At 46.9% G+C, this 26,897-nt stretch overlaps 1 protein-coding gene across 1 annotated transcript in view; it reads left to right on the forward strand.

Annotated features, from left to right (window-relative positions):
- Positions 1–208: 208 nt before the first annotated feature.
- Positions 209–26,897, forward strand: part of LOC144503917 (protein mono-ADP-ribosyltransferase PARP12-like) — a 56,081-nt gene continuing 29,392 nt past the window's right edge. Inside the window, exons 1-5 of the mRNA XM_078228993.1 lie at positions 209–572; positions 3,445–3,580; positions 5,344–5,602; positions 10,925–11,014; positions 21,555–21,678. Coding sequence (XP_078085119.1) covers positions 244–572; positions 3,445–3,580; positions 5,344–5,602; positions 10,925–11,014; positions 21,555–21,678 — 938 coding nt within the window. The 5' untranslated portion in view covers positions 209–243. The remainder of the gene's footprint in view (positions 573–3,444; positions 3,581–5,343; positions 5,603–10,924; positions 11,015–21,554; positions 21,679–26,897) is intronic.

Consider the following 26,897-nt stretch of genomic DNA (forward strand, 5'->3'; position numbering starts at 1 on the left):
ACAATAATCCAGGTGTGGCCTCACCAGCACCTTATATTAAGAGGAAAATCGACAAAGGGAATTTGGTAACTGAAGGGTTAAAATGAAAGCCTCCTGCCTCTGGGACGCTGAGCAACATTCAGCCAGTAAAACTCCTAGTTTCAGTTTCATTTCTGGGATTCTGTGTCATCACGACATCTGCTGCTAAACTTTCCTCCGTTCGGAACAGGAGAGAAGGGGGAAGGGGAAAGTGAGGAGGGGGAAATGTCGAAGGTGGCCGCCACACAGTTCACCCTCAAGAGGCTGTGCGCCAGTGAGGGGTCCCTGGATTACAGCACCGTCCAGCAGGACATTGCCAGCCGTTTTGGCCTCTCTGGGCCGGATATCGGCCGAGTCCTGAACGACAGCCGGCACTTTGCCGTGGTGGAAAGGTCAAGAGCTGTGGGGTCTACACTGACCCCGGGCAGTTTGGTCATCGCTCTCACCTCGGTCCGGCTGTGCAAGGACTATCCACAGAGGGACTGCGAGGACTGTGGAAAGCTGCATCTGTGTCGCCGCTTGATCTATGACGACTGCAGAACAAACAAAGCCAAGTGAGTGAGTGTGGAAATGAACTTTCCTCTCCCTGAATGAATATCCAGCTATATTACCCACTGTAAAGTCTGCTCTGCCCATCGCAACAGCACAGAGAACTTTAGCTGCCATCAATCCTCCAAGTAGCCAGTTGCTACTGTGTCTGCAGTTAAATCTTGTTCATCTCGCCCAGCAGATCTGGTTATATGCTACCTTCCAAAACCGGACACACCGATATTGGGTGGGGCTCCTCTCTGGTTTTGGAATGTGCTCAGCCGGCATTTATCGATCCATTGAATAGTTACACCCCAGAGTGAGGCCATTCATCCTGTCAGATCACTGCCAGCTCTCTGTGAGAGCAACTCGATCAGTGTCCAGCTTTGACAAAGGGTCGGCTGGACTCGAAACGTCAGCTGTTTTCTTTCCTTATATTCGCTGCCAGACCTGCTGAGATTTTCCAGCATTTTCTCTTTTGGTTTCAGATTCCAGCATCCACAGTAATTTGATTAGTGTCAATCCCCTATTTCCTTTTGGGTGCATACCCATTTCCCTCTTGACGGCCTCAACTGAATCTGTCTCCACCACACTCGCAGACAGTGCATTCTAGATCCTAACCACTCACTGTGTGAATCTGTCTCCACCACACTCTCAGACAGTACATTCCAGATCCTAACCGCTCACTGTGTGAATCTGTCTCCACCACACTCTCAGACAGTACATTCTAGATCCTAACCACTCGCTGTGTGAATCTGTCTCCACCACACTCTCAGACAGTACATTCCAGATCCTAACCACTCGCTGTGTGAATCTGTCTCCACCACACTCTCAGACAGTGCATTCCAGATCCTAACCGCTCACTGTGTGAATCTGTCTCCACCGCACTCTCAGACAGTACATTCCAGATCCTAACCACTCGCTGTGTGAATCTGTCTCCACCACACTCTCAGACAGTGCATTCCAGATCCTAACCACTCGCTGTGTGAATCTGTCTCCACCACACTCTCAGACAGTGCATTCCAGATCCTAACCACTCGCTGTGTGAATCTGTCTCCACCACACTCTCAGACAGTGCATTCCAGATCCTAACCACTCGCTGTGTGAATCTGTCTCCACCACACACTCAGACAGTTGACCGTTGTCCAGGTGCAGGGTTGCCACATTCCGCTGATTCCTGTCCGTGTAGTTTTTTTCCTACCGGTCTGACTGAAGCGATTCGCACGTAAAGCGAGGGCGAGTGAGGTGAGGTGGGTGCTGATTGCTCACAACATTGACTGTGAGAGCCGTGCGCTCCCTCTGTGTCCAAAGCGTCAATATTTCTTTTGTCTTTACCATTTGAAGTTGATGACAGTTTTATTAATATATAAACAATTCAGCATTTTCTAGAACTAGTTATGAAATATTCAGCGTGTATTGAATGGATCTAATCTCATTCATGGGGTCATGGTGAGTGAACAAGCCCGATTTCAATCTCGCGGCTCACTGAGATGCAGGAGGGCCACTCACTAGTCCAAAGATGTGCAGGTTAGGTGGATTGGCCATGCTAAATTGTCCCTTAGTGTCCAAGATGTGTTAGGGGGATTAACAGGGTAAATATGTAAGATTACAGGGATAGGGTGAGGGGAGGAGGGCCTGTGTAGGACACTTTCTCTGTCAGAGAGTCAGTGCAGACTCAATGGGCCAAATGGTCTCCATCTGCACTGTAGGGCTTCTAATACAGTGGGAGGAAATCGGAGCACCCAGAGGAAACCCACACAGACACGGGGAGAATGTGCAGACTCCGCACAGACAGTGACCCAAGGCTGGAATCGAACCCAGCTCCCTAGCACTGTGAGGCAGCAGTGCTAACCACTGTGCCATTGTGCCACTGAGTATATTGTTGCTGGGTACATATCCCGACAGCTTTTTCAGAAAAGCCTCTGAAGGAGACCAAGTATTTTTTTATTCACTCATAGGACATGGGCGTTGCTGGCTGGCCAGCATTTATTGCCCATTCCCAGTGGCCCTTGGAGGGCAGCTGAGAATCAACCACATTGCTGTGGCTCTGGGGTCAAATGTAGGCCAGACCGGGTAAGGACGGCAGGTTTCCTCCCCCAAGGGCATTAGTGAACCAGATAGGTTTTTCCGACAAAGGGTCATCAGTAGATTCTTAATACCAGGTTTTGTTTTTATTGAATTCAAATTCCACCATCTGCTGAGACGGGATTCGAACTTGGGTCCCCAGAACATTAGCTGAGTTTCTGGATTAATAATCCAGCGATAATACCACTAGGCCATCGCCTCCCCATAGTAGGATCATCCAAGTGGCACACTTGGCTATCAATGGCTTCCAAAGCCTCTCTCTCACACCCGTCAGTCTATGGACGTTTACTCTTTTCCATCACTTGTTGGTTTGCTTATCTCTGTTGTGAGTCCAGTGCAGTAAATCATAGAAATCATAGAAACCCTACAGTGCAGAAGGAGGCCATTCGGCCCATCGAGTCTGCACCGACCACAATCCCACCCAGGCCCTACCCCCACATATTTACCCAGTAATCCCTCTAACCTACGCATCTCAGGACTCTAAGGGGCAATTTTTAACCTGGCCAATCAACCTAACCCGCACATCTTTGGACTGTGGGAGGAAACCGGAGCACCCGGAGGAAACCCACGCAGACACGAGGAGAATGTGCAAACTCCACACAGACAGTGACCCGAGCCGGGAATCGAACCCGTGACCCTGGAGCTGTGAAGCAGCAGTGCTAACCACTGTGCCACCGTGTGTGGAGAGCCGCAGTGTGATGGATATGGGGCATTATCAGGCTCTTCTAACCTGTTAAGTTCAATTCAAATCACAAACCACCGGGCGAACATTAAGCCCAGCTACGATTCCTGAACATCCTCTATTTGTTCCAGGAAACCCTGCGCAACTTCTCACGACCTCCGGTCCCCTCACAATGAGGCCATCTTGAGTCACAATGGACTTGGTGATCTGGACTTCAAAGAGCTGCGTCAACTCCTCCTGCAGAACGATCCCACCTTGCTGCCTGAGGTAGGCTTTGAAATGGAGTGGGGCGGGGGGCGGGGTGGGCAGGGAGTGGCGGGGGGGGGGTACCTCGCGGGGATTGTAAAATTCAATAGTGATGACAGACTTGATAAATCGGGGCGTCACTTCGAAACGACGACAGTGCGTGATATGATGGCCACGAGGGACTTGGGGGGGTCGTTGATAGATCTCCGTGTGGGCATCATGCAGACTGAACTCCCTCATTGAGTGGGCAAAGACTCGACCCATAGAGAGGTTGGGGATTCCACCCATTGCTTCAACCCAGAGCGATGTCCTGTCGATCCCCGGGTATGGAGTCAACAGAGATGGAAATAATTCACAATTATTTATGTCTTATTGTTCCCCCACCCTATCTCTGTAATCCGCCTCCCCCACCGCACCCCCCCCCCCCCTCAATCCCACAGCCCTCCGAGGTATCCGAGTTCCTCTAATTCCTCTTGTAATCTCACTCTTGCTCCTAATTCCCTCCCTACTCCTGCCCCCTCCCTCCCTCACTTTCCTCTTTCAGCCTTATTAAGCGGTAGGTTAGGAGATTGGGCCAAAATGTGGCAGATGGAGTTTAACGTGGATAAGTGTGAGGTCACGCATTTTGGTCACAAAAATTGGAAGGTGACTTATTATCTAAATGGGGTGCTCCGGTGCAGAGGGATCTGGGTGTCCTCGTTCATGAGTCCCAGAAAACTAGCAGCAGATAATAAAGAAGGGGATTGGAATGTTGGTATTTATAGCTAAAGGAATAGAATATAAAGGTAAGGAAGTATTGCTGCAACTGTACAAGGCATTGGTGAGACCGCACCTGGAGTATTGCGCACAGTTTTGGTCCCCGTATTTGAGGAAAGATGCAGTGGCATTGGAGGCAGTTCAGAGGAGGTTCACTAGATTGATTCCAGAGATGAGGGGTTTGTCGTATGAAGAGAGATTGAACAGTTTAGGCCGATACTCTCTGGAATTGAGAAGAATGAGGGGAGATCAAATTGAGGTTTACAAGATGATAAAAGGTATGGATAAAGTAGACGTGGAGCGGATGCTTCCTCTTGTGGGGCATTCTAGAACGAGAGGTCACAGTCTTAGGATAAGGGGCAGCAAATTTAAAACAGAGTTGAGGAGAAACTACTTCTCCCAAAGGGTTGTGAATCTGTGGAATTCACTCCCTCAAAGTGCGGTGGATGCTGGGACAGTGAGTAAATTTAAGGAGGAGTTGGACAGATTTTTAATTGGGAATGGGTTGAAGGGTTATGGGGAGAAGGCAGGAAAATGGGGATGAGGAGCATATCAGCCATGATCGAATGGCAGAGCGGACTCGATGGCCCGAATGGCCTCATTCTGCTCCTATATCTTATGAATTTAAAACCTACCGGCCTTTGGTCACCTGACCCAACATCTCCTGATGCGTCTCGGTGTCTCACTCCGTCTGATAACATTCCTGCTGGGATGTTGGTTTGAAGGTACAAGATGAATATAAGCTGCGTTGTTGTTGCTGCTTCCTTTAGACTCCCAGCTTGGTTGAGGCTAACGCATGAATGACAAGAGTTGACAACTCTGGTCGGGAGTGAGAACAGAGACCACTCCATCTGACGAAGGAGCATTGCTCCGAAAGCTTATGGTATTTGCTACCAAATAAACCTGTTGGACTTTAACCTGGTGTTGTGAGACTTCTTACGGGAGAGACTGGCCAGGGACAAGGCAAAGAACCCAGCCGCAGGAAACCAAACAGGAGATGAGATCACTAACTGTCTTCTCATTTTCAGGTCTGTAGTTTTTACAACAGGGGGGAGGGCCCCTACGGTTCTTGCAACTATAAAGGGAACTGCAGGAAGCTTCACATCTGCCTTCTGTTTCTCCTGGAGGCCTGTCCCCTCGGAGGACAGTGTGGTCGATCCCACAGCTTCCTGGAAAACCGCAGTCGGCTGGAGAAATGCAGACTGAATATCGAAATGATTTGTGATCTGCCGTCCATGTATCGCAACATCTGTGAAATCCGGAGAAGGGAAGCACTCGCTGACAAAGGTAAAAGTTTAGCTTTCCATTGGATTTCCATTTTGTTTCATTTTCTCACACCCTGTCTCCTCCGCCCCCCTCAACACCCCGGCACCCCCAGTCTTAAAGCTCTCACCAGTGGCACAGCTGGTAGCCCCCCTCCCCCCTCACCTTCAAATCAGAAGGGGCTATGGGTTCGAGCCCCACTCTGGGGATCAGAGCCAGCAATGTACGCCAACCCTTCAGCGCGTTACCGAGCGAGTGCAGCACTGTTGGAGGAGACATTGCTTGGTCGTGACATTAAACCGAGGTCTCGCCTGCTCCCCCGCGACTGCGATGAGGCGTCCTGTGGCACCAGTTCGGAGAAGAGCAAGGGAGTTCTCCACAGAGTCTGAACCAAGGCCGTGTCACGTTGCGTCGCTTTGTTTGTGGGATCTTGCTGTGTTCAATTTGGCTGCCGTGTCTCCCACGTTCTGGCAGCGGCTCCACGCCAACAGTAATTAATTTGCTACAAAGCATTCTGGGACATTCATAGAATCACAGAATCCCTACAGTGCAGAAGGAGGCCATTTGGCCCATCGAGTCTGCACCGACCACAATCTCACTCAGGCCCTATCCCCGCAACCCCACACATTTACCCTATTAGTCCCCCTGAGACTAAGGGGCAATTTAGTATGGCCAATTAACCTAACCCGCATATCTTTGGACTGCGGGAGGAAACCAGAGTACCCAGAGCAAACCCACGCAGACACGGGGAGAACATGCAGACTCCACACAGACAGTAACCCGAGCCAGGGATCAAACCCCAGGTCCCTGGCGCTGTGAAGCAGCAGTGCTAACCACTGTGCCACCGTGCCACCTTGGGGGATCTTGCTGTGCTCAGTTATGGCTGCCGTGTCTCCCATGTCCCGGCAGTGACTCCACGCCAAGAGTAATTAATTTGCTTAATTTAAATGAAAGAAAATGTTAAAAGCACACAGTAGGTGCACTATACAGACAAAGCATTCCGTACATTGAGTACATAGGGGAGGAGGAAAGGAGAGAGTGCAGAATGTAGTGTTACAGTCATAACTAGGGTACAGAGAAGGGTACACACCTAGTGCGAGGTAGGTCCATTCAAAAGTCTGATGGCAGCAGGGAAGAAGCTGTTCTTGAGTCGGTTGGTACGTGACTTCAGACTTTTGTATCTTTTTCCCGACGGAAGAAGGTGGAAGAAAGAATGTCCGGGGTGAGTGTGGTCCTTAATTATGCTGGCTGCTTTTCCGAGGCAGCGGGAAGTGTAGACAGAGTCAATGGATGGGAGGCTGGTTTGCGTGATGGATTGGGCTACATTCATGACCTTTTGTAGTTTTTTGCGGTCTTGGGCAGAGCAGGAGCCATACCAAGCTGTGATACAACCAGAAAGGATGCTTTCTATGGTGCATCTGTAAAAGTTGGTGAGAGTCATAGCTGACATGCCAAATTTCCTTAGTCTTCTGAGAAATTAGAGGTGTTGGTGAGCTTTCTTAACTATAGAGTCGGCATGGGGGGACCAGGACAGGTTGTTGGTGATCTGGACACGTTGAAGCTCTCGACCCTTTCTACTTCATCCCCGTTGCTGTAGACAGGGGCATGTTCTCCTTTACGCTTCCTGAAGTTGATGACAATCTCCTTCGTTTTGTTGACACTGAGGGAGAGATTATTGTTGCCGCACCAGTTCACCAGATTCTCTCTCATTCCTGTACTCTGTCTCATCATTGTTTGAGATTTGACTCACTATGGTGGTGTCGTCAGCAAACTTGAAAATCCTGTCTGTGATAGTTTGAAGATTGACATTATGGGGGGAGTTTCCCCGTCCCGCCCACATGGGAATCATAGTGGGTGAGACACGGATCGTGCAAATGTCCGTTGACCTCGGGCAGGAGTTTCCGGTTTCGGAGCAAACGTGGCCGGAAAATCCCGCCCTAAGTCTTTGATTTGCGGTGAGGATTGACCGGATTGTTATCAGGGACGGGGGACTTTAGCTGATCGGAGAGGCTGACATTGTTCTCCTTTGAGCAGAGAAGGTTAAGGAGAGATTTGATAGGGATTTGCTAGATTATGGTATAGAGTAAGTAAGGGGAATCTGTTTTCAGATGAGAGATGTCCCCGAACATTAGTGACACTGATGTAAGATCATTGGAAAGAACACCAAAGGGATTAGGCATTTTTTTCTATGTGTTAGAATTTGGAAGGTGCTGCCTGAAAGGATAGTGGAAGAGATTCAAAAATAACTCTAAGGGAAAAAGGATAAATCTGTAGGAAGGAACATGTTGCATAAGGATCTGGGACATAAAGTGTTAATGTGGGACTGTCTACAGTACTGGCCGCACATTGATGCAACCGGCACTGAAGATCAGCCTAGTGTTGGACAGAGATGTGTGTATCAGCCAGCACGGAGAAAGCAACTACGTGTACCCATTACTTTAGCAGCCAGCATAATCAAGGACCCCACGCACCCCGGACATTCTCTCTTCCACCTTCTTCCTTCGGGAAAAAGATACAAAAGTCTGAGGTCGCGTACCAACCGACTCAAGAACAGCTTCTTCCCTGCTGCCATCAGACTTTTGAATGGATCTACCTCACACTAAGTTGATCTTTCTCTATATCCTAGCTATGACTGTAACACTACATTCTGCACCCTCTCCTTTCCTTCTCTATGAATGGTATGCTTTGTCTGTACAGCACACAAGAAACTCCTTTTCACTGTATGTTAATAAATGTCTAACAACACCAGGTTAAAGTCCAACAGGTTTATTTGGTAGCAAACTCCACTTTTTTGTTCTAAGGCATTTGCTACCAAATAAACCTTTGGACTTTAACCTGGTGTTGTTAGACTCCTTACTGTGTTCACCCCAGTCCAACGCCGGCATTTCCACATCATGTTAATAAATGTGACATTAATAAATCAAATCAAATCAAATACAGGAGTTGGGACGTCTTGTTGAAGTTGTACAAGACATTGGTAAGGCCACACTTGGAATACTGTGTACAGTTCTGGTTACCCTATTATAGAAAGGATATCATTAAACTAGAAAGAGTGCAGAAAAGATTTACTCGGATGCTACCAGGACTTGATGGTTTGAGTTATAAGGAGAAACTGAATAGACTGGGACTTTTTTCTCTGGAGCGTAGGAGGCTTAGGTGTGATCTTATAGAGGTCTATAAAATAATGAGGGGCTCAGATCAGCTAGATAGTCAACATCTTTTCCCAAAGGTAGGGGAGTCTAAAACTAGAGGGCATAGGTTTAAGGTGAGAGGGGAGAGATACAAAAGGGTCCAGAGGGGCAATTTTTTCACACAGAGGGTGGTGAGTGTCTGGGACAAGCTGCCAGACGTAGTAGTAGAGGCGGGTACAATTTTGTCTTTGGAAAAACATTGAGACAGTTACATGGGTAAGATTGGTATAGAGGGATATGGGTCAAATGCGGGCAATTGGGGCTAGCTTAGTGGTTAAAAAAAAGGGCAGCATGGACAAGTTGGACCGAAGGGCCTGTTTCCATGCTGTAAACCTCTATGACTCTATGACTAAAGGTAGACAAGTTTCCTGGCCCAGATGGAATGCATCCCAGGGTACTAAAAGAGATGGTGGGAGAAATAGCAAATGCACTAGTGGTAATTTATCAAAGTTCGCTGGACTCTGGGGTGGTTCCCACAGATTGGAAAACAGCAAATGTGACGCCACTGTTTAAAAAAGGACGTAGACAAAAGGCGGGTAACTATAGGCCGGTTTAGCTTAACGTCTGTAGTAGGGAAAATGCTTGAATTTATCATCAAGGAAGAAATAGCAAGACATCTGGATATAAACTGTCCCATTGGTAAGACGCAGCATGGGTTCATGAAGGGCAGGTCATGTTTGACTAATTTGGCAGAACTCTTTGAGAACATTACATGTGCAGTGGACAATGGGGAACCTGTGGATGTGGTGTATCTGGATTTCCAGAAGGCATTTGACAAGGTGCCGCACCAAAGACTGCTACATAAGATAAAGGTGCACGGTGTTATGGGTAATGTATTAGCATGGATAGAGGATTGGTTAACTAACAGAAAGCAAAGAGTGGGGGTAAATGGGTGTTTTTCTGGTTGGCGATCAGTGACTAGTGGTGTGTCTCAGGGATCAGTGTTGGGACCGCAATTGTTTACAATTTACATAGATGATTTGGAGTTGGGGATCAAGTGTAGTGTGTCAAAATTCACAGATGACACTAAGATGGGTGGAAGAGCAAAGTGTGCAGAGGACACTGAAAGTCTGCAAAGGGATATTGATAGTGTAAGTGAGTGGGCGAGGGTCTGGCAGATGGAGTACAATGTTGGTAAATGTGAGGTCATCCACTTTGGTAGGAATAACAGCAAAATGGACTATTATTTAAATGGTAAAAAATTGCAGCATGCTGCTGTGCAGAGGGACCTGGGTGTCCTTGTGCAAGAATCACAAAAAGTTGGTTTGCAGGTGCAGCAGGTAATTAAGAAGGCAAATGGAATTTTGTCCTTCATTGCTAGAGGGATGGAGTTTAAAAACAGCGAGGTTATGTTGCAGCTGTATAAGGTGCTGGTGAGGCCACACCTGGAGTACTGTGTACAGTTTTGGTCTCCTTACTTGAGAAAGGATATACTGGCACTGGCAGAGGAGACTCACTAGGTTGATTCCAGAGTTGAGAGGGTTGGCTTATGAGGAGAGACTGAGTAGACTGGGGCTATACTCATTGGAATTCAGAAGAATGAGGGGAGATCTTATAGAAACATATAAGATTATGAAGGGAATAGATAAGATAGAAGCAGGGAAGTTGTTTCCACTGGCGGGTGAAACTAGAACTAGGGGGCATAGCCTCAAAATAAGGGGGAGCAGATTTAGGACTGAGTTGAGGAGGAACTTCTTCACCCAAAGGGTTGTGAATCTGTGGAATTCCCTGCCCAGTGAAGCAGTTGAGGCTACCTCATTGAATGTTTTTAAGGCAAGGATAGATACATTTTTAAACAGTAAAGGAATTAAGGGTTATGGTGAGCGGGCGGGTAAGTGGAGCTGAGTCCACGAAAAGATCAGCCCAATGATCTTATTGAATGGCGGAGCAGGCTCGAGGGGCCAGATGGCCTACTCCTGCTCCTAGTTCTGATGTTCTTATGTTCTTATAAGACAGGGACAGGGGTAAGGAACAGGGGAATGAGACTAATTGAATAGCTCTTTCAGCCTAGCACAGACACCGAATGGCCACCTTTTGTTTAGGATGAGTTTGTGTTACAATTGTTAATGTTCTGCATTCACCAATCATAGGGCAAGGAAAAATAATGCAATTTCTGTATTGGCTAACGGGCGATCTTTGTATCTTTTTGTTCCAGTTAAGGGACCATCATCCAATCACTCCCCAAGCAACGCGGGCAGTGAGGAGATCTGCTTGTTCTTTCTGAGGAAGCACTGTTCCTTTAAAGGTACTGAGTACTCAGCCGCTTGATGTGCTGGAATAAATTTGGGTGGGAAATGTGAATCTGAACCTTGGAGCGCTGCACTGTGGGGGCGGTGGGCGGGGGGGGGGGGGGGGGGGGTGGAGGAGGGGGGGAGCAACAGTTTGTTGTTGAAAGTTCTGAAGAAGCAGTGTCAGAAATCCTGGCTCCCAGCAACATTAGTCACTCTTAGTCGACTTGAGTACAAACAGCACTAGACACCATGGATAATCCGATGTGAGGCCTTGTGCACAAGGAGAAAGCAGCCTGCAGTCGTCCTGCAAGGGTCTCTGACGTTACAAACAAACAACTTGGTAATTATAGTCAATTACACCAAATCAGAAAGAAGCAATTTTTCCAATCCTTCATTTGCATACATATTCACCAATTAAATCCTGGCTTTTCGTCCTTTCTCATTCGATGAAAAACTGACTGCTGCTAACCCTTCATTTGCATAGCATATCCCCATATCTCACCTTTGGTATTTGTTATGGAAAAATCTGGTCTTGTTCACCCTCTGGTGAAAGCGGAAAAGCAGAATGTTATGGGGCCGATGCAGATGAAGATTAGCCTGTTCATGCAGGAATAGCAGACACTGACTCCTTTTGAAGGTCTGTAAACTGATAAACATTTCCCACTACTGTACAGAGAAGGCATGAAACTTTAATCTGAATATTTTAACTTCCACAGCGTCATAGGGTCTCTGAATGTTAACTCTGTTCCTCTCTCCACGGATGCTGCCAATCCCGCTGAGAATTTCCTTCAATTTTAACCCTACTGCCTTTGTTTTATAACCCATTCCATTATTCAATGCGTAAGAAAGGGCCTAACTCTAACCTCCAGTTTATCTCATTAGGTTTGACCCAGAATTCTCCAGTTTGGTGCTCACATTCTAACTTATAGTTGCTATATAAACAACAACTTATTTATTTTAAAGAATAGAGTCTCCTCATTCAATCTTCTCCCCACTAGAAAGAAAGACTGGCACGGTGGCACAGTGGTTAGCACTGCTGCCTCACAGCCCCAGGGACCCAGGTTCGATTCCCAGCTTGGGTCACTGTCTGTGCAGAGTCTGCACGTTCTCCCCGTGTCTGCGTGGGTTTCCTCCGGGTGCTCTGGTTTCCTCCCACAGTCCAAAGATGTGACGGTGAGGTGGGTTGGCCATGCTAAATTGCTTCTTAGTGTCCAAAGATGTGTATGTTACGGGAATTGGCCATGGTAAATTGCCCCTTAGTGTCCAGAGATGTGCAGGTTAGGGACCTTGGCCATGCTAAATTGCCCCTTAGTGAAAAGATGTGCAGGTTAGGTGGATTGACCATGCTAAATTGCCCCTTAGTGTCCAAAAATGTGCAGGTTAGGTGGATTGGCCATGCTAAATTGCCCCTTAGTGTCCAAAGATGTTTAAGTTAGCTGGATTGGCCATACTAAATTGCCCCTTTATGTCCAAAGATGTGTAGGTTAGGTGGATTGACCATGCTAAATTGCCCCTTAGTGTCCTGGGATGTGTAGTTTAGAGGGATTGGCAGGGTAAATATGTGGGGTTACGGGTCTAGGTGGGATTTGTCGTCAGTGCAGACTCAATGGGATGAATGGCCTCCTTCTGCACTGTAGGGTTTCAGTGATTTATCTATTTGGGATCCATCACTGCTGCTGCCACCATTTGGATATCGGTTAGTCTAGTTTCAGACTGATTACTGAGACGTTAGTATGTCCAAACCATAACGGGCTTATTATCTGCAACTGAACCATGTACAGCTACCCAAGACTGGCTCGAACATTGCTGAAGCTATGAACATTTGCCCTCTTGACTAGTGGTTATGGGAGGTGCTATTTACATAGTCACAAACATAAACATTTACAAACCCTCATGCAACAGACATCCCAAAGCTCTTCAAAAAACAGCGTTGTCACTGTTATAACGTGAGAATCAGAGAATCCCCACATTGGGTCTGCAGTGACTCTCCGACAGAGGATCCCACCCGGACCCTTTCTCATAACCTCATATATTTACCCTAATCCCCCTAACCCGTACATCTTTGGACACTAAGGGGCAATTTACCATGGCCAATCCACCTAACCTGCACCATCTTTGGACTGTTGGAGGAAACCAGAGCACCCGGAGGAAACCCACGCAGACACGGGGAGAACTTGCAGACTTCCACAGTGACCCGAGGCTGGAATTCAACCTGGGTCCCTGGCACTGTGAGGCAGCAGCGCTAACCACTGTGCCACCGTGCCGGGAATCGAACCGGGTCCCTGGCACTGTGAGGCAGCAGCGCTAACCACTGTGCCACCGTGCCGGGAATCGAACCGGGTCCCTGGCACTGTGAGGCAGCAGCGCTAACCACTGTGCCACCGTGCCGGGAATCGAACCGGGTCCCTGGCACTGTGAGGCAGCTGTGCTAACCACTGTGCCACCGCTCCGCCCAAGTGGCCGCTAAATTGTGCACAGCAAGATCGCACAACAGTTCAATAAGCCAACAATAAGATCATCTGTCTTATTGGGGTTGAATTAGGGATAAACATTGGGCCGGACACCGGGGTAAATGCTCCCTTTCTTCTCCCTGATATTGCTATAGAAAGTTTGATGTTAAAACAGAGAGAATCTCGGATTTTGCTGGATTTATAAGTGTGATGAAGTCCCTTCTGCCCATCGGAAAACTGGAAATAGCAGCCTGGAAGCATAGGAAAATTTGTGACTCAGAAGGAGGCCATTCAGCCCATTGTGTCCTTGCCAGCCAATCCAATCCCACCTTTCCAACTCTAGTTCCAGAGCCCTGTAGGTTACAGAACCTCGAATACATCTTTCTTCCTTTTTTTTATTCATTCGTGGGACATGGGTGTCGCTGGCTGGCCAGCATTTATTGCCCATCCCTAGTTACCCCTTGAGAAGGTGGTGGTGAGCTGCCTTCTTGAATCGCTGCAGTCCATGTGCTATGGGTTGACCCACAATGCCGTTAGGGAGGGAATTCCAGGATTTTGACCCAGTTGAAGGAATGGCGATATATTTCCAAGTCAGGATGGTGAGTGGCTTGGAGGGGAACTTGCAGGTGGTGGTGTCCCAATGTATCTGCTGCCCTTGTCCTTCTAGATGGAAGTGGTCGTGGGTTTGGAAGGTGCTGTCTAAGGATCTTTGGTGAATTGCTGCAGTGTATCTTGTAGATAGTACACACTGCTGCTACTGAGTGTCGGTGGTGGAGGGAGTGAGTGTTTGTGGATGTGGTGCCAATCAAGCGGGGCTGCTTTGTCCTGGATGGTGTCGAGCTTCTTGAGTGTTGTTGGAGCTGCACCCATCCAGGCAAGTGGGGAGTATTCCATCACACTCCTGACCAACCCTATCGACCTGTCCACTGCTCCAGGAATCTGTGGACGTTTACTTGCGAGTCCCTCTGTCCCTCTGCACTGTTTCCAAACACTAGCTTATAGCTGCATGGGGAGGTGCCTGTCTACCTGATGTTACCAAGGCAACCAACAGCTGACCTTTGAGTCTGCTTGCTTATGGCAGTAACTAAGAAGCATGTGATTATCTCTCATTGTTTTGTTTGGCACTGTTCCAACTAACCTAATCCTTCATTAGTCACCTTGCGTGGCAACTATTGAGACAGCACGCACGTTAGCACAGTGGTTAGCACAGCTGCCTCACAGCGCCAGGAACCTGGGTTCAATTCCAGCCTTGGGTCACTGTCTGTGTGGAGTTTGTACATTCTCCCCGTGTCTGCATGGGTTTCCTCCGGGTGCTCCGGTTTCCTCCCACGTGCTGGTTAGGTGCATTGGCCGTGCTAAATTCTCCCTCAGTGTACCCAAACAGGCGCCGGAGTGTGGCGACTAGGGAATTTTCACAGAAACTTCATTGCAGTGTTAATGTAAGCCTACTTGTGACACAAATAAATAAACTTTAAACTTTTCTGTCTGCTGTGATACCCCTGCCAATGATGATAACAGCTTACACTCGGTAGAAAGGTCACCACTGCCGGCTATCCCCTGATCCCAGCGGGGCGGATGTTTATTCATTGCGAGTTTGCATAATGGCTCCTCGTGCCAACTGAACAGGCCCATTTCCAACCGGAAGTCATTGGGCCCCTGGGGCAGGAGATCCCGCGAGGTAGTGGGTCCCGGAGCACTGGACTTGCTTTTCTTCTCTGCCGCTGCTTTGCCTCACCGCAACACCTTGTGACGCAAAGCGTGACGCAGCTTGACGGACAGGTTGCCGCCATTTTGAATGGCATGGTCCTCCCAGCCCCAGAAAGTTACAATTCTGCTCAGTCCACCATCGTTCAGTCTCTATTCCGTGGTCTTGTTTGTCACCTCCCCGCATCGTCTTCCATTTTCCCCTTTCCTGCCCACGTGACCACCTCATTGATGCCCTCTTGCTTTCTCCTCACTATTCACTGCACGGCCAATTTCTGTCATCGTACCTCAATCATACCCGCTACACGGGAGTCTAAGTCATTGATTATATACCACACTGAGCCCTGCGGAACTTCCCGGAAACAACTACCCGATCAGAAATATATCCAGTGACCATAATCTTTGCCTTCTGCCACTCTGACCAGTCTGTTTATTAACAAACGGCACGGTGGCACAGTGGTTGGCACTGCTGCCTCACAGCGCCACTCTGGCCTCTGGTCACCGTCTGTGTGGAGTCTGCACGTTCTCCCCGTGTCTGCGTGGGTTTCCGCCGGGTGCTCCGGTTTCCTCCCACAGTCCAAAGATGTGCAGGTTAGTGGGATTGGCCGTGCTAAATTGCCCCTTAGTGTCAGGGAGATTAGCAGGGTAAATACTTGAGGTTACAGGAATAGGGCCTGGGTGGGGTTGTTGTTGGTGCAGACTCGATGGGCCGAATGGCCTCCTTCTGCACTATGGGGGTTTTATGAACTGTTCTCCTCGCGCTCCAGCCCTCGGGTGGCTGTAGAGACGGATTCCCGGGCAGTTCACCCCCTTGTCCAGGGCCACCTGACCTGTCCTCTTCAAGGCGCTACACCCCATGTACATAATAAGCATGACCTTCCCTTCTTAAATCCATGCTGATTAATTCACGCCTGTTAAAATGATGATTTACGCCGTGTTATAATTGAGGTCAGAAACTCCAAAGGGTTTCACGAAGACCATAAGACATAGGAGCAGAATTAGGCCACTCGGCCCATCGAGTCTGCTCCGCCATTCAATCATGGCTGATTATTTTTCTCATCCCCATTCTCCTGCCTTTTCCCCATAACCCCTGATCCCCTTATTAATCAAGAACCTATCTATCTCTGTCTTAAAGACACTCAATGACCCGGCCTCCACAGCCTTCTGCGGCAAAGAGTTCCACAGGTTCACCACTCTCTGGCTGAAGAAATACCTCCTCATCTCTGTTTTAAAGGATCGCCCCTTTAGCCTGAGGCTGTGCCCTCTGGTTCTAGTTTTTCCTACTAGTGGAAACATCCTCTCCATGTCCACTCTATCCAGGCTGCGCAGTATCCTGTAAGTTTCAATAAGATCCCCCCTCATCCTTCTAAACCCCAACGAGTACAGACCCAGAGTCCTCAACCGTTCCTCATACGACAAGCTCTTCATTCCAGGGATCATTCTTGTGAACCTCCTCTGGACCCTTTCCAAGGCCAGCACATCCTTCCTTAGATACGGGGCCCAAAACTGCTCACAATACTCCAAATGGGGTCGGACCAGAGCCTTATACAGCCTCAGAAGTACATCCCTGCTCTTGTATTCTAGTCCTCCCGACATGAATGCTAACATTGCATTTGCCTTCCTAACTGCCGACCGAACCTGCACGTTAAAGTCTGCCTGGATCATAAGTTTTGAATTTGAATTTGGCTAGGGTGAGAATGAGATGGTTCACCTCAGGTATGATTCAAATAACCCACCAGGGAGATTTTACCAAACAAAGTTTATTTAAGAATATAGTTTACATGTACAGAAAGAAAATTAGCAATAACTTTTACCAATTGCAAACAAGAATAAAAACACCCACTATAATGTATAACCCTTAATGAATGTAGAAAATGTTCCAATCAAACAAACTTCCCTGTACAAAACACTTCCCACAGGTTCAGCACGAGATGCTGGAACTTAGTCCTTTCGTTGAACACTGCAGTTCTCTTGATGCACACACGGACAAACCTTGGAGTCAGAGCAGTTTCCCAAAACACCAGGGAAAGAGAGAGAAAGGTTCTCGGTATTAACTAGCAACCCACCAGTGGCAGAGAGAAATACTGCTTGCAGTCTGATGTCCACTCCCTCCTAAACTAAAACTGCAGCCAGAAGCCAAATTAAAAGTGAAACCTTGAACTCACTGTGAAAAGAAGCAAAAACTGTCCAGAACACATGACCTGCCACCCAGTCTCCCCCCTCACAAGGCAGGGTCATAAAACAAAGCCCAGAAAGTACCCACTCAGATCAAAGCAACTAGGGATGGGCAATAAATCAGGGGAGGCGCTGGCCTAGTGGTATTATCGCTAGACTCTTAATCCAGGAACTCAGCTAATGTTCTGGGGACCCGGGTTCGAATCCTGCCACGGGAGATGGTGGAATTTGGAATTTGGGGCGGCACGGTAGCACAGTGGTTAGCACTGCTGCTTCACAGCTCCAGGGTCCCGGGTTCGATTCCCGGCTCGGGTCACTGTCTGTGTGGAGTTTGCACATTCTCCTCGTGTCTGCGTGGGTTTCCTCCGGGTGCTCCGGTTTCCTCCCACAGTCCAAAGATGTGCGGGTTAGGTTGATTGGCCAGGTTAAAATTGCCCCTTGGAGTCCTGAGATTCGTAGGTTAGAGGGATCAGTGGGTAAATATGTTGGGGTAGGGCCTGGGTGGGATTGTGGTCGGTGCAGACTCGATGGGCCGAATGGCCTCCTTCTGCACTGTAGGATTTCTATGATATTCTATGAATTTGAATTCAATAAAAAAATATCTGGAATTAAGAATCTACTGATGACCATGAAACCATTGTCGGATAAACCCATCTGGTTCACTAACGTCCTTTAGGGAAGGAAATCTGCCGTCCTTACCTGGTCTGGCCGACATGTGACTCTAGAGCCACAGCAATGTGGTTGACTCTCAACTGCCCTCGGGCAACTAGGGATGGGCAGTAAATGCTGGTCCAGCCAACGACGCCCCATGAATGAATTTTTTAAAAATCCCCTGAAATAATAAAGGGGGAGAAAGGTCCTCCAGCACCGTTTCTGTCACTGGAGCAGATTGGAAATTGCTTGTGTTATTTCTTCAGCTTATATTCAGCCACATTATTTATCCACTTTTGAGGATGCTAAGCCCTTATCTATCTGTCTACAAAGACCATAAAACTCCCTCATCAAAGCATCCAGCTGTTTGTCTGACTGTTCCAGAGGTTTAGCCCGCAGTGTTCAAGTCAACTCCAGATGTTGCTCACTCTTTCACCACTCTGACGCTGCGTGCCCACATCGTAAGGCCACAGTTTGGCTTCTTCTATATTCCTTTGTTCCCGATATGTGCGTGTATAAGACATCCGACAGCGATGCTGTGCGTGCTGGGGTCACTTTGTTCTCCTGAAAGACTTCCAACAAAAGTGGCACAATTTCCATGTAATCTTACAGCAAAGAATGAGGCTGTTTGGCCCATCGTGCCTGTACCAGCTCTTTGATAGGGTGTACCTAAGCCACCCAATGTCTGATCTTCTGGTTCTTATTGCAACCTCTAAACCTAGGCTCAGCCCTTGGTGTAGAAGTTGGTGTTCTTCTGAGAATCCAATGAATATTTAAGCAGATCCCTGGCTTGGAAGATTAACAGTAAGAAGTCTCACAACACCAGGTTAAAGTCCAACAGGTTTATTTGGTAGCACAAGCTTTCGGAGTCTCGCTCCTTCATCAGGTGAGTGAAGAGTTCTGTTCACAAACAGGGCATATATAGACACAAACTCAATTACAAAATAATGGTTGGAATGCGAGTCTTTGCAGGTAATCAAGTCTTCACAGGTGCAGACGATGTGAGTGGAGAGAGGGTTAAGCACAGGTTAAAGAGATGTGTATTGTCTCCAGCCAGGACAGTTAATGAGATTTTGCAAGCCCAGGAAGTCATGGGGGTTACAGATAGTGTGACATGAACCCAAGATCCCGGTTGAGGCCGTCCTCATGTGTGCGGAACTTGGTTATCAGTTTTTGCTTGGCGATTCTGCGTTGTCGTGTGCCGTGAAGGCCGCCTTGGAGAACGCTTACCCGAAGATCAGAGGTTGAATGCCCGTGACTGCTGAAGTGTTCCCCAACAGGAAGGGAACACTCCTGCCGGTGATTGTCGAGCGGTGTTCATTCATCCGTTGTCATAGCGTCTGCACGGTGGCACAGTGGTTGGCACTGCTACCCCCACAGCGCCAGGGACCCGGGTTCGATTCCCGGCTTGGGTCACTGTCTGTGTGGAGTCTGCACGTTCTCCCCGTGTCTGCGTGGGTTTCCTCCGGGTGCTCCGGTTTCCTCCCACAGTCTGAAAGACGTGCTGGTTAGGTGCATTGGCCGTGCTAAATTCTCCCTCCGTGAACCCGAACAGGCGCCGGAATGTGGTGACTAGGGGATTTTCACAGTAGCTTCATTGCAGTGTTAATGTAAGCTGATTTGTGACACTAAAAAATAAACTTTACACTTAAACTTAAATGGGCGACCCCTTATTTTTAAACAGTTGCCCCCTAGATCTAGATTCTCCAAGAGAGGAAACATCCTCTCCACATCCGCCCTATCAGTGCCTCTCAGCATCTTATATGTTTCAATCAAGGCGCCGCTCATGCTTCTAAACTCCAGCAGATATAAGCCGAGCCTGTCCAACCTTCCCTCATAAAACAACCCTCCCGTTTCTGGAATTAGTCGAGTAAACATTGTTGCAAAGTTGGTGTTTGTAAAAATTATTTTAAAAATTGTAAAATGCTAGGAGTTGTAAAATTGCATGGTCCCTTTAAAAGGTAATTAAAGGTGCAGGTACATGGAGAACTCAGACTGAAACACTGCATCAAAGGACAAGCAGCAGGATTGCCTTGGTAACAGGCTTCAGACATTTGAATCAGAACAGGCTTTTGAATTTTAACCACTTAATTTAATTTAGGTGGTTAGCAGCCTATTAGATCTAAATTTGATGTTTTGGTAACCTGAGAACCAATCCTATTGTGGGGATGTTGGTGTGTCATCAGGGGTATAAGAGACAGGGATGTGGCACAAATGGGAGAAGAGCACCTGCCACAGCTCACAGCTTTAGAGAGAGAGAGAGAGACAGCTCTCAGCTCCAGAGAGAGACACAGCAACTGTCTCTGCCACAGCTAATCATATATATAATCATATAACCCCTACAGTGCAGAAGGAGGCCATTCGGCCCATCGAGTCTGCACCGACTACAATCCCACCGAGGCCCTATCCCCATAACCCCATGCATTTACCCTAGCTAGTCCCCCCTGACACTAAGGGGCAATTTAGCATGGCCAATCCACCTAACCAGCACATCTTTCGGACTGTGGAAGGAAACCGGAGCACCCGGAGGAAACCCACGCAGACACTGGGAGTGCGCGCAGACTCCACACAGACAGTGACCCAAGCCGGGATTCGAACCTGAATCCCTGGCGCTGTGAGGCAGCAGTGCTAACCACTGTGCCGCTGTGCCCATAATAGCTTTTAGCTTAAAGCCTCATCTGAATAGCAAAGATACCAAAAGAAGACAGAGATTCCAGACAGAAGAAAGAAGACAGAAAGATTACGGAAGATAAAACCTGGTTGTACTTTAGAGAGTGACTAAAAATTCTATTTTTTTGTTACTAAGTGGGAATTATATTTATCTGAACAACATTCCATTAGAATAGTGTTTTATTTGGTTTGTTAACTAGGGCGGCACGGTAGCACAGTGGTTAGCACTGCTGCTTCACAGCTCCAGGGACCTGGGTTCGATTCCCGACTTAGGTCACTATCTGTGTGGAGTTTGCACATTCTCCTCGTGTCTGCGTGGGTTTCCTCCGGGTGCTCCGGTTTCCTCCCACAGTCCAAAGATGAGCGGATTAGGTTGATTGGCCATGCTAAAAATTGCCCCTTAGAGTCCTGAGATGTGTAGGTTAGAGGGATTAGTGGGTAAATATGTAGGGATATGGGGGTAGGATTGTGGTCGGTGCAGACTCGATGGGCCGAATAGCCTCCTTCTGCATTGTCGGGTTTCTATGACTTCTATTAATAGTCTAGTTAACTTGTTCATTGTTAGTTAGATAAATGAAGTGTTATTTGTTGATTTTACAGAGAGAGACTCGGGTTGTTTTGATTTAACCATTAAAAGTTGCTGAAGAGCAGCTTGTACTATTTCTCACACACTTTTAACAGATTATAAAGTGAGTTACTCCTCTTTGAGTGGGTAGGTGTTAGCTCTCTGAGAGAGGATCTACCTCCCCTTTATGACAACATTCTCTGAATTGCTTTCACTCTCTGTATATCCTTTGCACATTTTACCACATTTACATCCAAGGAATTTGAAACATGTGTGGAAGGGAAAGGCCAGCAGGGAATAGGCAGGAATAATCTCTTTGCCCGTTTGTGTTTCCCTCAGATCGGTGTAAGCTGGTTCACTTTAAGCTCCCTTACCGATGGCAGGTTTATGATGAAGCATGGACAGATCTCCCAGACATGGAGCAGATTGAAAAGGATTACTGTGATCCCAAGATCATTACCAGGTAAGCTTGACGTAAGGCTGCAGAGTCAAGCTGTCTAAAACTTTGCCTTCCCAAACCCGAGTTACTGGCTTCTCCATCAGATTTGTACAATCTTTATCCATCTTTTTAATTTGATCTTGACTTGATTTATTGTTGTCACATATATTAGTATACAGTGAAGTATTGTTTCTTGCGCGCTTTACAGACAAAGCATACCGTTCGTAGAGAAGGAAAGGAGAGGGTGCGGAATGTAGTGTTACAGTCATAGCTAGGGTGTAGAGAAAGATCATCTTAATGTGAGGTAGGTCCATTCAAAAGTCTGATGGCAGCAGGGAAGAAGCTGTTCTTGAGTCGGTTGGTACGTGACCTCGGGCTTTTGTATCTTTTTCCTGATGGGAAAGTGTTTGTAAAATTATAAAACAATTATAAAATGCTAAGAGTTGTACAGTTGCATCGTCTGTTAAAAAAGGTAGTTTCTTTTATGTACTTATGAAAAAAAGGGAATTTGCAGGTGCATATAGAATACACAGACTGAAACATTGTTTTGCGAGGCTAGGCAGCGGTGTTGCCAAGACAACAAGCCATTTTTGAGGTTTGCCCAATCAGTTTAAACTTGAATAACAGCAGCCTATCAGATTTGAATTTGATGTTTTGGTGACCTGTAAACCAATCCTATTGTGGGGATGTTGCTATATCATCAGGGGGTATAAGAGATGGCGGGGGGCAGTGGCAAACTGGAGGAGAAGAGCACCTGCCACCTGCCTAATAACAGCTTAGTTCAGCTTTCAGAGAGAGAGAGAGACACGGGCTGGCTCCCATAGCTGCATTTATGTCTTAAAAGAAAGCTTAATCTCAATAGTGAAGAGAGCAAAAGAAGCCACAAATTCCAGAAAGAAGGACGAAGATGGAAGATTCTGGAAGACGACAATCCTGGCTGTATTTTGAGATTGACTAAAAGTTCTTTTTTTTTGTTAATAATTAGGAATTATATTTTCTAAACAGCATTCCATTCGAGTAGTATTTTATTCGGTTTGTTAATAGATTAATTTAATTTGATTGAGTTTTTTGAAGGGATAACCAAGAAGGTAGATGAGGGCAGTGCAGTTGATGTTGTCTGCATGGACTTTAGCAAGGCCTTTGACAAAGTACCGCATGGTAGGTTGTTGCATAAGGTTAAATCTCATGGGATCCAGAGTGAGGTATCTAAATGGATCCAAAATTGGCCTCTTGACAGAAGCCAGAGGGTGGTTGTAGAGGGTTGTTTTTCAAACTGGAGGCCTGTGACCAGCGGTGTGCCTCAGGGATCAGTGCTGGGCCCACTGTTATTTGTCATTTATATTAATGATTTGGATAAGAATATAGGAGGCATGGTTGGTAAGTTTACAGATGACACTAAGATTGGTGGCATAGTGGACAGTGAAGAAAGTTATCTCGGATTGCAACGGGATCTTGATCAATTGGGCCAGTGGCCTGACGAATGGCAGATGGAGTTTAATTTAGACAAATGCGAGATTATGCATTTTGATAGATTGAACCAGGACAGGACTTACTCAGTTAATGGTAGAGCATTGGGGAGAGTTACAGAACAAAGAGATCTAGGGATACATGTTCATAGCTCCTTGAAAATGGAGTTACAGGTGGACAGAGTGGTGAAGAAGGCATTCGGCATGCTTGGTTTCATTGGTCAGAACATTGAATACAGGAGTTGGGACATCTTGTTGAAGTTGTACAAGACATTGGTAAGGCCACACTTGGAATACTGTGTGCAATTCTGGTCACCCTATTATAGAAAGGTTATTATTAAACTAGAAAGAGTGCAGAAAAGATTTACCAGGATGCTCCCGGGACTTGATGGTTTGAGTTACAAGGAGAGGCTGGATAGACTGGGACTTCTTTCTCTGGAGCGTAGGAGGCTGAGGGATGAACTTATAGAGGTCTATAAAATAATGAGGGGCATAGATTAGCTAGATAGTCAATATCTTTTCCCAAAGGTAGGGGAGTTTAAAACTAGAGGGCATAGGTTTAAAGTGAGAGGGGAGAGATACAAAAGGGTGCAGAGGGACAATTTTTTCACACAGAGGGTGATGAGTGTCTGGAACAAGCTGCCAGAGGCAGTAGTAGAGGCGGGTACAATTTTGTCTTTTAAAAAGCATTTACATAGTTACATGGGTACGATGGCTATAGAGGGATATGGGTCAAATGTGGGCAATTGGGACTAGTTTAGGGGTTTAAAAAAAAAGATGGCATGGAAAAGTTGGGCCGAAGGGCCTGTTTCCATGCTGTAAACATTCATGACTCTATAACTATGAACCTGTTCACTGTTAGTTAGATAAATAAAGTGTAACTTGTTGATTTTACAGAGAGCGTTGGGTAGTTATTTTGATTTAACCACTAAAAGTTGCTGAAGAGCAGCTCATACTATTCCTCACACTCACTTTAACAGATTATAAAGCGAGGTACTCCTCTTTGAGTGGGTAGGTGTTAGCTCTCAGAGAGGGGATCAACCTCCCCTTTATAACAATAGCATAGATTATGTTATTGCTGCAAAGAGAGACATGTTGTCAAAGTTTTTTGCCTTACACTCATCAGGACAAACACAAGAATGCCAAATTTCAAACGATCACAACAATTTATAGTACAGGGTGCTGATTGATTGGCGAGTTGATGAGCTGTAGGCTCCCCAAACTCTATCCTCCTGTTCTATAAATTATTGTGATTATTTGGAAACTTGGCATTATTGCATTTGTCCTGATGAGTGCGACATGGAAAACTTTGACAACATGTCTCTCTTTTCAGCAATAACCTAATCGATACTATAATTATAACATTTGAAATTTGGTATTCTTGCATTTGTTCTGATGAATTGGAAAACTTTGACAACCTGCCTCCCTTTTCAAAAATATTCAAGTTCTGTCCTAGCAAGTGTTATGAAGTAAAGGTGGATCCTCCCTCTGAGAACCAACAGCTAATCACTCAAAGAGGAGTCCCTCGCCTCATAATCTGTTGAAGTGCGTGTGAAGTGGTGCGATCAGCTCTTCAGCAACTTTTCATGGTTAAATCAAAATAATTCCATCACTCTCTCTAAAGTCAATTTGTTTAACTAACTAACAATGAACAGGTTAACTAGACTATTAGCAAACCAAATAAAACACTAATCTAATGGAATGCTGTTTAGATAATTACAATTCCCACTTAGTAACAAAAAAAATAGAATTTAGTCACTCTCTACATTACAACCAGGTTTGGCATCTTCTGGAAAATTCTGGGCTTTCTCTGTTGATTCTTCTGTCTAGAACCTCTGTCTTCTTTGGTACCTTCATTATCGAGATGAGGCTTGGTCTGAAGACATAGGTGGGGCTAATACTCTGGCAAATGGCAGTTGCTGTCTCCGCTTATTGTCCCACTCTTTTATACCTGTGATGACATATCAACATCCCCTACAATATGATTGGTCCCCGGTTGCCAAAATCATCAAATTTAAATCTAATAAGTTGCTGGTGTCCAAGTGCCTGATTTAAACTGATTGGCTGAATTCAAAAGCCTGTTTGTTGTCTTGGCAACACTGCTACTTGGTCTTTCGATACAAATGTTTCATTCTGGGCCCTCCGTGTACTTGCATTTTTTAACTTTCTAAGCACAGAAATAAAACACCACCTTTTAACAGGCAAACACCAACTTCACAACACAAGTGACCGTATGTTTATACAGTACGATGCCAGAAGGATCGATTAACCACTCCCTGTATCAACTTGCACTATTGTATAAACCTCATCTTTCATGAGGTGCATATGGCAAAGTTTTATCTCAATTCCTTTACAACTAAGGTCCACGGGGCAGCGGGAGGGTAGTGGAAATGTGGTTTCGTCGTCAGGAGAGGTGACTTGCATTTATATAGCGCCTTTCATGACTTCAGGATGTCCCATCATGCATTACAGTCACTGAAGTGCTTTTGAAGTTACCGTTTATTGTAGTAAACACAACAGCGGGTTTACGCACAGCAAGATCCCAGAACAGCAACGCGCTAATGACCAGCTACCTGTTTAGTGGGATGAGGGATGAATGTTGCTTAGGACACTGGAGAAAATGCCATCGCTTTGCATTGATGTGGCGCCCTGGGATATTTTACCTCGAGGTTGTCCAAAAGATGACAGTGCAGCACTCCCTCAGTACGGAATTGGATTCTCAGCCTAGATTACGGGTTTACAGAGGTGGGATTGAACCCAGAACCTTCTGATTCTGAGCTACCAGCACTACCACAGCAGGCCAGGGTGTTTCTGAATGACTGGAGGGGCTGTAGCGGAGACAGGGCAGTGGTAATGTCACTGGACTAGTCATCCAGAGAGCCCCAGGCTAACACTCTGGGGGCACAGGTTCAAAACTCACCATGGCAGCTGGTGGAAATATATTTTTAATAAATTCTGGAATTGAAGGCTAGTCTCAGAGATGGTGAGCGTAAAACTATCATCGATTGTTGGGAAAAAAAACCCATCTGGTTCACTAATGTCCTTTAGGGAAGGGAATCTACCATCCTTACCCGGTCTGGCCCACATGTGGAATTATAGAATCCCCACAGTGCAGAAGGAGACCATTCGGCCCATCGAGTCACCAACAACAATCGCACCCAGGCCCTATCCCCGTAACCCCACATATTTACCCCACTAATCCCTCTAACCTACGCATCCCGGGACACTAAGGGGCAATTTAGCATGGCCAATGCACCTAACCCGCACGTCTTTGGAGTGTGGGAGGAAACTGGAGCACCAGGAGGAAACCCACGCAGACACGGGGAGAACGTGCAAACTCCACACAGACAATGACCCAAGCCGGGAATCGAACCCAGGTCCCCGGCGCTGTGAGGCAGCAGTGCTAACCACTGTGCCACCGTGCCGCCCGTGGAGAGTCAGTGCAGAGCTGATGGACCGAATGGCTCGCTTCTGCACTGTAGGGATTTCTCCAGAGCCACAGCAGTGTGGTTGACTTTTAACCTCTCCTCTGAAGCGAGACACAGTTCAAGGGGCAATTAGGAAGGGGTAATAAATATTGACCCAGCCAGCAACGCCCATGTCCCCATGAAAAGAATAAAATGTACAGGGGGATAAGGGGCTCAGGGAAGCCATGGGTTGCATAGTGGACATCGTAGATGTTGGCGGGGTGGGATTTCCCTCCTTCTGTGTAGGTATTGGAGAGGGGGGGAGCTACCCTCCCTCTGTGTAGTGTATCGCTTGCTGGTGGCAATATCT

The sequence above is a fragment of the Mustelus asterias genome, chromosome 14 (assembly GCF_964213995.1).
Source record: "Mustelus asterias chromosome 14, sMusAst1.hap1.1, whole genome shotgun sequence".
Classification (NCBI taxonomy): Eukaryota; Metazoa; Chordata; class Chondrichthyes; order Carcharhiniformes; family Triakidae; genus Mustelus; species Mustelus asterias.